This window comes from Podarcis filfolensis (genome assembly GCF_964270895.1).
Source record: "Podarcis filfolensis genome assembly, chromosome: 16".
Taxonomy (NCBI): Eukaryota; Metazoa; Chordata; class Lepidosauria; order Squamata; family Lacertidae; genus Podarcis; species Podarcis filfolensis.
This window is the reverse complement of record NC_139620.1, coordinates 9994541-10007068: the sequence shown is the minus strand read 5'-3', so window position 1 is coordinate 10007068 and position 12528 is coordinate 9994541. Positions and strand designations below refer to the sequence as shown.

The window sequence follows — 12528 nt, the reverse complement described above, 5'->3', positions numbered from 1 at the left end:
CGAACCAGACAACAGATACTTAATCCTATCCATATTACTGAGGATTGGAGTCGCGGCTGAAGATTTCTAGGTGTTTCATACAGTTCACAGTATAGCATAGAGTGCCTGGTGCCCCCTCCCCTCCAGGGACTACCTCAAACACAAAAGGACTGATTCTGGGGATTTGGATTAATTAAGAGGCAGCCGAGAAGGTCCTTTGGGACATCCATCCCCTCTCTCGCGACTGCTGTTTGTCAAGGTGCTTGAGCCTGCCTTGCTCACTGATTGAGGGTATCAAAATTAAAGGTGAGACATTAAGCGAGTTAGAAATCTTGGGCCACCTAAGCACTGGGGCCACCTGGTCCGACTGGCAGCAGCTCTCCAGGTTGTTTCCTCAGCCTCAGAAATCGGGGCTCTGTGGTGGTAGTTGGGTAGGAGGAAGGGAATTAGGCAGCTTTTATGGAAAAGTCATGGTATTAGAATCTCAGAATTGTAGCGTCAGAAGAGACCCCATATTGTCCGGCCCCATGCATTGCAGGAATCTCAACTAAAGCATCCATGACAGATGGCCATCTGACCTCTGCTTAAAAACCTCCAAGGAAGGAGAGTCCTCAACCTCCTGAGGGAGACCGCTCCACTCAACAGCTCTTAGCCACTAAGACTAAATGGGCCATCCGTGTTCATTGTCAGGAGGTCTCTGAATGCTTAATTGTTCAAACCAAACAGGGGAGACCCATTGCCCTTAAACCCCTGCTTTGTGGGCTCCTAGTTAGCCACTAAAGAAAACGGGATGCTAGACTGGACAGAGGCTTGGTCTGATCCAGCCGGCTTCCTAGCTGGAGACGCCATTTCATGGAACCTGGCAGTTCTTTTTGCACGCAGCCCATGCTTGCAACTGCTGAGCCACCTCTGCTACCACCACTCAGTTTGTTAGGCTTCTGTAAATCCACCCTGCTGGGGTATGAGAAAGCCGCTCTGATACGCCCTTCTCCACCCCATCAACAGGTGACTGCGTGTACCTGATGAGAGACAGCCGAAGGACCCCGGACGGCCACCCTGTCCGGCAGTCGTACCGCCTGCTCTCCCACATCAACAGAGAGAGACTCGACATCTTCCGTATTGAAAAGCTCTGGAAGAACGAGAAGTAAGTTCCAGCCCCACCTTGCTTTAAAAAAGCAGAGCTCGATCTCACTGACCTTTGGTGGGAGACCAGCCACATTGGACTCCCATCAAAAACGTGTCATCGGAGAATTTTCCCATCCCCATCCCTCCCTTGCGTGAAAGTAGCAGGTGGTGGCAGTTCATGAAGCCGTAAGATTTTCCCACCTCTTTTCCTGTGGTGAGAAAACTAAAGAGGTGGGTAACCTATAACACACACACACCAAATGTTGCTGGACTCCCATGATCCCCAACAAGAATAGCCAGCTGCAGTTGTAAGCCAGCAAGACCTGGAGGGTTGGAGGACATCATTCATTTGGTGACATCATTCTCCTCCTTTGGCGGATGTGTCCAATGCAGACAGGAGGTTCAGCTAAGCCCTGTCTCCAGAGACCAATGAGAGCTTCACAGGATGTCGTCATGCTCCTCCACTAGTGTGCTCTTACTGCACTGAGAAATGGCTGCAGTTCAGATCTTTATCTTCAATCTTAGGCTTGGCTGATCTGAACCTCAGCACTCATCACCCATGAATATATTTGTTTTTTATAATATATATTTATGTACATATGCCCCCATATATATATATATGTATATGCTACCAAGTTACACAAAATATTATGGTGCATGTACAACAATCTATACAAGTTCGGAAAAGCATAAAATGCCATAAAAGCCAAATAATTAAAATGAATGGCTAATCAAGAAAATTTCGACAGCTGTCTAAATCAGTCAGCATAAAAACATCTTTGAGAGATGCCTAAAAGCTGAAAAGGAGGGTGCCTGCCAAATCTCTGCTGTAAAATTGTGTTTTTCCGCATGGCAATGATCAATTCCCAGCTTCTAGTTGAGGCCTGGCAATGAGTACACACTTAAAACTTAATTATATTTAACAGCGATCGTATTAAGCTCCTCCGTAAACACAGATTCATTTGCAGGCAACCAGGAGGGAGAGGAATAAAAGCCAAGCTCCCTCCCTGAGGTCACCTTGGGTCTGGCTGGGGCTCTCATGAGTCAGTGCTCCATCGTCAGCATCCAAACCACCTCTCCTCTCAGCTCACCTGTTGTGTCAGAATCCCAGGGCTTGTGGCTGTCAGCCTAGCAAAAGGGAGCAAATTCTGTAGAGGAGGAGGAGGAGGAGGAGGAGGAGGAGGAGGAGGAGGAGGAAGCGTGTGGGTCCGTTGGGTCCATCATCTCAGCTCCAATGGAAACACCTCCTTCCTTTTTTTCCTCCTTATATCAGGGAGGAACGGTTTGCCTTCGGCCACCATTATTTCCGTCCGCATGAAACGCACCACTCCCCGTCCCGGAAGTTCTACCACAACGAGCTGTTCCGGGTACCGCTGTACGAGATCATCCCTTTGGAGGCCGTGGTGGGCACCTGCTGCGTCCTGGATCTCTACACCTATTGCAAAGGCAAGTCAATGGTCCCGGCGGCCTGGAGCCACCTTGATTTTTCTCTCCAGGGGGACCTATAATCCCAAGCTGTTGTGCTCCCCAGCGCACAGTGCCAGGTGTAAATAGGTAAAGGCTCCTGTTTGAGCCCTGAAATACCCGTTCGGCAGCCTGTACACACTCTTCACAGTTCTGGTTGTGCCCTGTCTAAAAAGGAGATGGTAGAGCTGGGAAAAGTGCAAACCATAGAATAATAGAACCATTAAGAGTCATCAAGTCCAACCCTCTGCAGTGCAGGAATCTTTTTGCGCAGTATGGGGCTTGACCCACAACCCGGAGATTAGGGAACAACAAAGAAAAGATGAGGATAAGCATCTTCCTCACAAGGAAATCCAAAGCATTTTTTTTTTTAACGGTCAGGGAGGAGGCACCATCAGAGGTTTATAAAATTATGCATAGTGTAGAGCAAATGAATATAGAGAAGTGTTTTTCTTTCCCTGCTGCTTCGAGCTCCGGAGAGTCACCCGTTTAAATCACTCTTGACGGTAACGGCCAACGAAGGAGGATTCCGGACCAAACAGGTGGCATCCGCCTAAAATTCCCAGGAGGATCACTGAAATTAGTGGAGCAAAAGCTGTTCATGCCCATTAATTTCAGTGGTTCTGCCACCATACCTGATGATGGATCGTGGCTCTCAGGTGACATTAAAATAAGATGGCTGGTAGACCTCTGTGAAGCTTCTGTCAACAGCTGCTTATAGCTGTGATGATTGAATGGAATCGCTGAACGCCAGTTGCTGAGAAGAGGGGGTGGAGGACACAGCCCAGAGGTCGGCAACGTAAGGCCCATGGGCCAGAAGCAGCCCATGAGGGTCGCTTAACGGCCCATGAGCCGTCCCGAACCGAGCTGCCTGCTTGGTGAGTCCCAGTGCGCTGCGCTAAACCGGCGTAGCACGGCGTGGGGACTTCCTTCTGCAGCTCCGGAAATCGCTTCTGTGCATGCCCAGACGGCGGAAATCGCTTCTGCGCAAGTGCAATTTCCGGTGTCTGGGCATGCACAGAAGCAATTTCCAGTGCTGCAGACATGCGCAGAAGCGATTTCCGGCATCTGGGCATGCGTAGAAGTGATTTCCGGCGCCGCAGACATGCGCAGACGCGATTTCCAGCGTCGCACTGCGCCAGTCCAGCTCACAAAGGATCTCCGCTGGAGTGGTCTGGCCCATGCCCAGTAAGCCTTACCGACCCCTGACACAGTCTGTTGCCTTCAAGCTCTGCCTGTGGTCTTCCCAGGAGCGTCAACTTGGGCCTCTGTAGAAAACTGGCTGCTGGGCCATGCAGACCCTTTTGGTCTCCTCCAACAGCACACGCTTAACTCCCGTTCCCTGTAGAACACAGACCACAGAAAGCTGCCTCATGCCGAGTCATTCCTTTCTGCATCTTACTCAGCGCTGTCTACACGTTGACTGGCAGCATCAGCAGCTCTCCAGGGATTCAGGCAAAAGTCTCTCTCAGCCCTACCTGGAGATGCCAGGGATTGCAATCTGGGACCTTCTGCATGCATAGCAGATGCTCTGCAACTGAGCTGTGGCCCTTCCATACGTGTATCTGTGCAAGGTTCACTGCTTTAGCCTGGCCGCCAGCATCTGCAGGAGGCAGGCAGTCCTTGCTGCGTCTATGTGCTGAGGGTTAAGTGAGCCAGTTTTAGCTACTCACCAGGCAGACACACAGAGCAGAATTACCTGCCCTCGGATGTGGCTAACCTGAAAGCGAATTGTGCTGAAAACCAGAAGGTTGCCCCCAAATTCTTAACCACTTCCACATGCTAAACCTTGATTTGGAGGTAAGAATAAAGGAGTTGTTTTTCTTTTTAAATGCGGGAACAAACATTTGCTTCCGTCCAGGGAAAGTTACAGTAACAAGGATTAAAAAGACAATATCCTGCAGTTTTGCGAGGGTGGCAAGTTCCTTTAGTTTTTAAAAAACCCTCTCCAGCCCTGCCAGGAGGAATTTGGAACAGCTAAGCTCCCTAGTCGTGCTTATTTTGATTCTTGGCAGGCTGCCTCACCTGATATTCTTGCTGTGCCAAAACTCCCTACAGGAAGGCCAAAGGGGGTGAAGGAGCAGGACATCTACATCTGCGACTACCGCCTCGACAAGTCAGCCCACCTTTTCTACAAGATCCACCGGAACCGCTACCCAGTCTGCACCAAGTCCTACGCCTTCGACCACTTCCCCAAAAGGATGACGCCGAAAAGAGACTTCTCGGTGAGCGGCTCCACAACTTCTCTCTCTGGCATCAAGGGGAATCCTAACCCACATGCTAAAACTCTGCTTTCGTTTAATTTGTTACAAGCGAACATCAGTAACCACAAACCGGTTGTTCCTACGGACACAAGGGTGGAATAATAAGGTTAAGCCAAAGGCAACTCCAATCAGAGCATCTCTCTTAAGTTGCCACCCTTTGCAGGAAGCTGCCATCTCCTGGATGAATTCAGACCTGATTTCCTTTGACTTCAGATCTGATTTCCTTTGCAGCAGTGGCAGAGTGGGAGGCTCTTCCAAGCTGTACATTGATAAGCACCTGCATTATAGCATAATCACATTCTTCCCCCCTCCCCACCCTGCTGTTCAATTCCACGTACTTTCCCACTGAGCTTCAAGTAAAAGAACTCTCATGCTGCTGAATATATAGGATGGAATTAAAAAGGAGCATGGGAATCTGCCTTCTGCCATGTCAGATGATTGGTTCAGCTGTGTTGACACTGACTGACGGCAGGTCTCCAGGGTTTCAGACAGGGAGTCTTTCCTTGCCCTACCCGGGGATTTGAACCTGGGACCTTCTGCAAACAAAGCAGGTGCTATTTCTCTGCGTTTACAGCATTAAGCCTCCTCTGAACTTTCACTTGGTTCTCTTTTACTCCTCCATTGCAGCCTCATTATGTACCAGACAACTACAAGAGGAATGGAGGCAGGTGAGTCGCTTTAGCTTCTTTTGGCTCCTTTTTTTTCTTTTTTTTAGGGCCTTCAGTCTGGTGGGTGCTTCTGCAGAGACCTTTTTGGAGCTCTTGCTCTCAGTTGCTTACCTGCAGCACAAATGGCACTTTCCTTGCCTTCCTTTGAGTTAGACAGGATGGGAGCAAGAGCAGCCTAGCTTGCCTGCGACACTTAAGCAGTACAGAGAAGGCATCCTGCAAGGCCGCTAGCAGAAAGCTGAGGCAGCATGCAAGTGGAGTGTGGTGCTCCCTCAGTAGAGATGACTCTGGGCAGTTCAGGGACAGGATCATAGAAAGAGGGGCTTTGTCCCTCAATCCCCACCCCTTGCAAAGCTGATAGGATGGTGGTAATAAAGTGAGGCATGCCGTAACCCAGGATTCTCACAACTCCCAGAACTCAGGGTCAGCAGTTTCCTGTACACACTCTTCACACTTCTGGTTGTGCCCTGTCTAAAAAGGATGTTTGGCAGCAAGTTGACGGCAAGCAAAAGAAGGTGTTTTCACTATACTTGTTTAAAGGATGTTTGCTCTGCTCTTGAGCAAATTAAAAAAACAACCCCAGAGCAGTAGTGAGGCAGCCGCTCTCAGAGGTCTGGGGGGAAAAATCACTGCTCCAAATGGAACAGAAGTGACACATCTGCCCAGTGTCTATGTGTGTGTGTGTTCGTGTGTGTTCGTTCCTCCAAGGCCCGCTCCCCAGTGTGGTGTTCCTCTGAGGAGCAGCTGCCACCTTACAGAGAGACCATTGACTCCTGTAGCCTGGCATTGTCCACAAGGACTGGCGGTGGCCCTGCCAGGTTTCACACAGGGGTCTCTCCCAGCCCCACCTGGAGATGCCATTGGGGTTTGAACTTGGAGTGTTTTCTATGCAAAGCCCAGAGTGCTATACAGTGGTACCTCGGGTTACAGACGCTTCAGGTTACAGACTCCACTAACCCAGAAATAGTACCTCAGGTTAAGAACTTTGCTTCAGGATGAGAACAGAAATCGCGCGACGGTGGTGCAGCAGCAGCAGCAGCGGGAGGCCCCATTAGCTAAAATAGTACCTCAGGTTAAGAACAGACCTCCAGAACGAATTAAGTTCTTAATCCGAGGTACCACTGTACTACTGAGACACACACTGCTCACAGCCTGAAGTAGTGCAGCCCAGAATTCTGCCGCTTCATTTCTGTGCAGTGCCTTTTAAAGGTACATTCTCAATTGGATTCTGTGACCTCTTACGTAGGAAGACTGGGGGTATGCGGCGGGGGGATTGCCTCCCAAACATGACGCTTTCAGAGATCTAGAGAGGAAGGACAGGGAGCCCTCAGCACAGGACTGCAAGCTGCAGCAGCAGTGTGCATCCCTCCCATGTGTGTGTGTGAGAGAGAGAGGGAGGACCATGTTGGAAGGTTCTCCCCCTGACATGTGGCTGACATCTCCTTTCTCAGGTCATCTTGGAAGTCTGACCGTTCCAAGCCCCAGAACAAAGACCTGAGCCAAGAGGAGGACCCCCTGCCGCTCATGGAAGACGTGATCGTGAGTCAGGACCAGGCTCCCAGCGAGCCGGCGCCCAGCCTGGAGGAGCCAGAGAAAGAGGCGCCTCCCCAGGAGAGTGGCGAGGTGGAGAAAAATGTGGAGGAGAGCAGCCCCGTCCCCAGGCGGCCCTGCACCCCGGAGGAACGCAGGCATATGCAGCGAGAGAGGCTCAACCTCATCCTCCTCACCCTCCTAGAGAAAATCCCAGGGAAAAATGGTAAGAGGCGAGAGCGCAGCCCCCCTTCTTCTCCCCCCCCCCGCCATTCCCCTCGCCAGAAACCTCTTTTAAAGTTTGAGGATTGTTAGTAATGTGTAGCTCCCAACTTTTTTGGGAGTGGGGCAGCTTGAGTAAAGCAGCCCAGATAATCATCACACCAAAAGCTAGCCCAGCTGGTAGTAGTGGTAGTGGTGGTGGTGGTGGTAGTAGTAGTAGTAGTAGTAGTAGTAGTAGTAGTAGTAGTAGTAGTTGTTGTTGTTGTTGTTGTTGTTATATTTATACCCCGCCCTCCCCAGCCAAGACCGGGCTCAGGGCGGCTAACAACCAATAATAAAAATAAGTTGATTAAAATACAACTTAAAAAACAAGATTAAAATACATTAAAACATTAAGATGCAGCCTCTTCACAGGAGGAGACAGGAAAATAGAAAGAGGGGGGAGGGAATCAAATTGATTCTAAGCCAAAGGCCAGGCAGGAGAACTCTGTCTTACAGGCCCTGCGGAAAGAAATCAGATCCCGCAGGACCCTGGTCTCATGAGACAGAGCGTTCCACCAGGCCGGAGCCAGTGCTGAAAAGGCCCTGGCTCTGGTTGAGGCTAATCTAGCTTCCTTAGGGCCCCGGACCACTAGGGTGTTGCTTAAGGTCCTCTGTGGTACAGAGCAAGGCTGGTGGGGGGCATGGCCTGAGGGAGAGAGGCGTCTGCCCTCTGGGTCTGAGGTTCTTTACCAAGTAGCAAAGCATCTTTTTTGGGTTCCAAGAGCGTTTGCTCTCTTAAGTCCACACTGTTATTTTTCTTTGGTGTGTGTGTGTCTCTTCCAGCCATTGACGTCACGTACCTGCTAGAGGAAGGTTCGGGGAGGAAGCTGCGGCGCCGCACTCTGGTTCTTCCCGAGAGCAGCTTTCGGAAGTGACGCTGTGCCCCGGGGACAGAGGCTGCGGCCTGGAGTTTTCCGCCGTCGGATTGTGCGTGAGACGGACTTGGACGGGCGAGGCTTTACCGCCTTCCTGTGCCTCTGCAGTGTGCGTTGAGGGCGTCAGGCGGGCAAGAGGAAACTGACACACACACACACACACAACCCCCCCCCCCCACGGTTCTGTAGCACTTAGAAGAAACGGTTGGGCAGGCGCGCCACCCTGCCCCCTCACCCGCGGCCTGCCTGGCAGTGGTCTTAACAATGTGTGTGGTGTTGGGCGTGCCTTGTTCTCAATGTTGAGGTACTAAGGAAGAAAACACACCTTGTGGTTCTTTGTCCAAGATGGTCAAATTTTAGTTTAACTTATTCCCCTCCACCCTCCCCACCCCAGTGTCCCTGCGCCAGGGGGAGGGGAAAGGGGGGTGTACAAGGTGGGGGGGGGGGTTGGTGAAACGGTTTGGAACCACGCTCTTTCCGAAGGAACCCACATCGTTTCTCCTTCAGCTGGCTCAACAGTCTGATTTCGGAAGTTGTTTGGGAGGGCGGAGGTGACGGCGTGAGGAAGTGTCCGGCCCCTGAAGGGCTGAAGATACAGGGAGGGGGGCAAGATCTTTGATTTTGCGCAAGATGCAACAGAGGAAGTGTGGCGCTCTGAGCGTGAGGGGGGCTGTCGGACATTCTGCGTGGAAAGCGCCCCATCGCCACGGAGGCCACGGACTTGAAATGAAAGCACTTGGTTCTGCGTTCTGCACCTCGGGGTGGGGGTGGGCGGTCAAGGAGAACAACGGTGGTTTTAATTTCTCTCTCTATCCCTCCCCCCCCCTTTTTATTTTGCTGCAGAAGATTTTTTATAAAGCCAAGTCCCCCTGTTTTGCTTATTTTTCGTTTTAGTGTTTTTGGTTGGGTTTTATATATAAATATATATATAAATATATATATATATAAGAAAAAAGAAAAAAATTAAATAAGCTGTGGTTCTTGTGTGTCCAGTGCATTGTGAAAACTTTCAAAGACAAAAAAAAAAAGAAAACTGTCAAAACGACAAAAGGCAAACAAAAACCAACCTTTCACTACACGAACCGTCAAGCAGTATTTTCTGAGCGCGTATTTGTTGTGAAACCGTAGACTATTATCCACTGATTAACACTACTCTTTGTGTTTCTTTTTTTTTTTAAGAAAAAAGAAAAAAATATAAAACCTGTACAGCTTAAAAGCGTCCCGTCTCTTAAAGAGACAGTGTATTTTACTCTTCCCGCCTCTCTCTCTGCCCTTGATCCAAGGAGGGGGGTGGATTAAAAAGACACAAGTGTTAACTCTCGTCGGCTGCAGCGAAGGAACCGTTTCCTTGCTTTTGACGCGGTAGGGTGTTCAGCCGCCCTAGTTGCTGTCGTCCGGTGCCAGGCCCAAGGGAGGGGCGTCACTCCATGATGACGTACCACATGTCCCCCTCCCTCCGGACACCAGCAACTCACGGGCAGATGCACGGGCAAAGGGAGCTGGCAGTTAGGCATACACTGGCCCTTTAAACGTGGCTTTGCTCTCAGTCTCTCTTTGGCGTTCATATGCATATTATGGTCCTGTTTTAGATGTCCTTACGAAAGAATCCCGTTTTTAAATGTGCCAAGTTGTATATATCTTAAATCTTCCTCTCTCTTCCTCCCCCTTCCTTTGCTGTGTGGTTGTAAAGCAATATGGTAGCTCTCTCTCACAATCTCTCTCCATGTTCCTTCCCGACGGACCAACCTTTGTCCTGATTGTACATTCTCGTTGACTATATAATCCTTATTTTACTCTTCGTTTGGAACAATAACAACAACAAAAGGGTCCATTCCATTCAAATTTTAACCTGGCGATTTAAAAAAAAAAAGTTTGGGGTGGGGGCGGGGGGCAAGAGAGGGGTGGGAAAGAGGAGGAGGAGGGGGAAAGCATATTTTATTAAAAAAAAGAGAAGACAAATAAGAAAATAGTTTGGAATATTTTCTTACTGTAGAGAAGCATTGTACAGGAGAACCCTGAGTATTAAATACTCATGTGTGTCGTAGGGGGAAAAAAAGTTTTAAAAAAATCGCATGTCTGAAAATCTTTTGAGTCGCTCCATTTAGTTCAAAACGGGGGGAAATCGTCATCTCAAAATGGTGTTAAACACTAAAAAAAGAAAGAAAAAAACCATGAGAAGTCCTTTTAAAGAAGAATAATGAAAAGCTTGCCCTGATGCGAGACACTAGCTCTGCCATTTTATCTTTCTTTCGTTGAAAGACTAAAAACAATGTTTTTTAGACAATCAAATTCTAGGTAAGTGCGAAGAATTTGTTGGTTTTGGGTTTTTTTTAAGTTTTTGGTTTTGTTTTCTTACTGGTGTAGAAAATTACTGACTTTTTAAAAAAAATTCTGGGTGGGTGGGTGGCTTATTTTGTATTAACTGAGGAGACTGGCAGCGCTTCACCTGATCGCTGATGGAAGCCCAGGAAAATAGGGGAGGGGAGGGGAAAGCACTACGTTTGTTGCAAATATAGATACGAACTCTTTTTAGTCTGCATGGGGATAGGCCGTGTGGTTGCTGAGGAGAAATGCTGCTAAGATATTTCCTTTTTACAAGAGCATATCTAAATAGACCATTGTTTTGATGTTAATCTTTGTAAATTATGTATTACCAATTTTAACATTGGATGTAATTGCATAAAAGGCCTGCATCTCAAATACTGAGAGATTCTAGTATTAAATGGAAAAAAATGTTTCCTATTCAATGGCTTGGGTGTTTTTCTTTTTCACTTGTTCTGCACTTTTGTACACAAACATGTATCTTCCTATACACATAAAAATGTAAGGTTGTTGTCACGTTGCAGTTCACACGGCTGCCAGTAGGTGGTACATGACTCATCATGTTACATCCTTGGCCTTGTGTGGAGAAATGCTTCCTTTATTTGCTTAATTGGTTTCATTAAATATACAAATCTAATTGGTACAAAGAGTCACATCTCCGAAGCTCAGATTTCATCTAAGCCTTTGTCATGTCTTTGCTCCCTGGATTTTATTTTATCTTTCTTGATGTATTAAGAAATCAAACAAGCCTCTTTAATATTTTCTCAATAGGGAAACAGGTGGCACCATTTATGGATTTTATTTTCCCAAAAGGAGAATCATAAAAGTATGTACAATAGAACTCCACAATTTTTTTGAAGGTTTTGTTTCAAACATATGACCACAAGGGGGAGGTTCTGGTCTTTTGACAGTCACACATGTCAATACTGTACTTAAAAGTGCATCCAGTCTGTTCATTGAGCTTTCCATCTGGATTTGTTTGCAAGACGACATTGACTATCCAGTGCACATTCATTCTGGTTTGCCCCAAAGGTTGGATGCTGCAACATCAAAACAAGCATGCTGTTCCATGCTCTCCAGTGTGTTCCTGCCTGAACTTACTTTCCTGCAACAATTCCAAACTTTTGGGGAAACTGGTTTGTTGTGCAAGACCCTCCCTGCATACTAGAATTGCACAACTTGGATTGGCCAGTGTGTGATTGAATCCTGCCCATAATTAGTGACCATTCCCCTTAGTCTTCCTAGCTCAGCTTTGGAAGTGGCTGTGACTACAAGATGTTTGCGTTTAGGTCTGCTAGAGCGGGGGGAATTCTGTTGATCTTTATTAAAAGGGGTGCTCAACAGCTCCAATTATATACCTGGCAAGATGCAGGTCACAGAAAGGAAATCTCGTAGCGTAGAAAGAATAGCCAGATGTGGCTGGGGGGCTAGCAGGCCTTGATTCACTGGGGTCTTATTGGGAGGGGAGAGGGAAAGTGGGATGGGTTGTAGCTCAGTAGTAGAGCATCTGATCTGAATGTAGAAGGTCCAGCTTTAGCTTCCTCCATCTCTAGGTAGGGCCAGGAGTGTCCCCTGTTTGAAACTTTGGGGATGCTCAATGGGAGAGCACCTGTTTTGCAAATAGAAGGTCTCGACATCCAAGTAAGGCTAGGAAAGACACACACACACACACACACACCCTCTGGATCTCCGGAGAGCTTCTGCCAGTCAGCGTAGGCAATACAGAGCTACCTGGACTAAGCAGTGTTTTCCAAACTTGGGTCTCCAGTTGTTTTTGGACTACAACTCCCATCATCTCTAGCTAGCAAGGATGATGGGAATTGTAATCCCAAAGCAGCTGGAAACCCTAATTTGGGAACACTGGACTAAGAAAGTCTGCACAGTATAAGCCAGCTCCTTCCTAGGTCCGGAGTCTATTTCTATCCTGTCTAGGCGCAAAATGATCCATGCTGGATCCAACCAAAGGCCAGAATCTAGCCCCATATAGAAATGGAAAACCAGAGCATGAGAGCATCGTTTCTCTCCTGCTCTTGCTCC

At 48.3% G+C, this 12528-nt stretch overlaps 1 protein-coding gene across 2 annotated transcripts in view; it reads left to right on the top strand.

Moving 5' to 3' along the window:
• ASH1L (ASH1 like histone lysine methyltransferase) overlaps window positions 1-8334 on the top strand; it is a 73967-nt gene extending 65633 nt beyond the window's left edge. The window contains exons 23-28 of one of the 2 annotated variants that reach the window (XM_083590929.1): window positions 985-1123; window positions 2378-2550; window positions 4627-4793; window positions 5460-5500; window positions 6952-7256; window positions 8078-8334. In XM_083590929.1, the coding sequence (XP_083447055.1) occupies window positions 985-1123; window positions 2378-2550; window positions 4627-4793; window positions 5460-5500; window positions 6952-7256; window positions 8078-8169 (917 nt within the window). In that variant the 3' untranslated portion in view covers window positions 8170-8334. Of the gene's footprint in view, window positions 1-984; window positions 1124-2377; window positions 2555-4626; window positions 4794-5459; window positions 5501-6951; window positions 7257-8077 lie in introns of both variants that reach the window. The other variant, XM_083590928.1, reaches the window with a different exon arrangement.
• Window positions 8335-12528: the final 4194 nt, after the last annotated feature.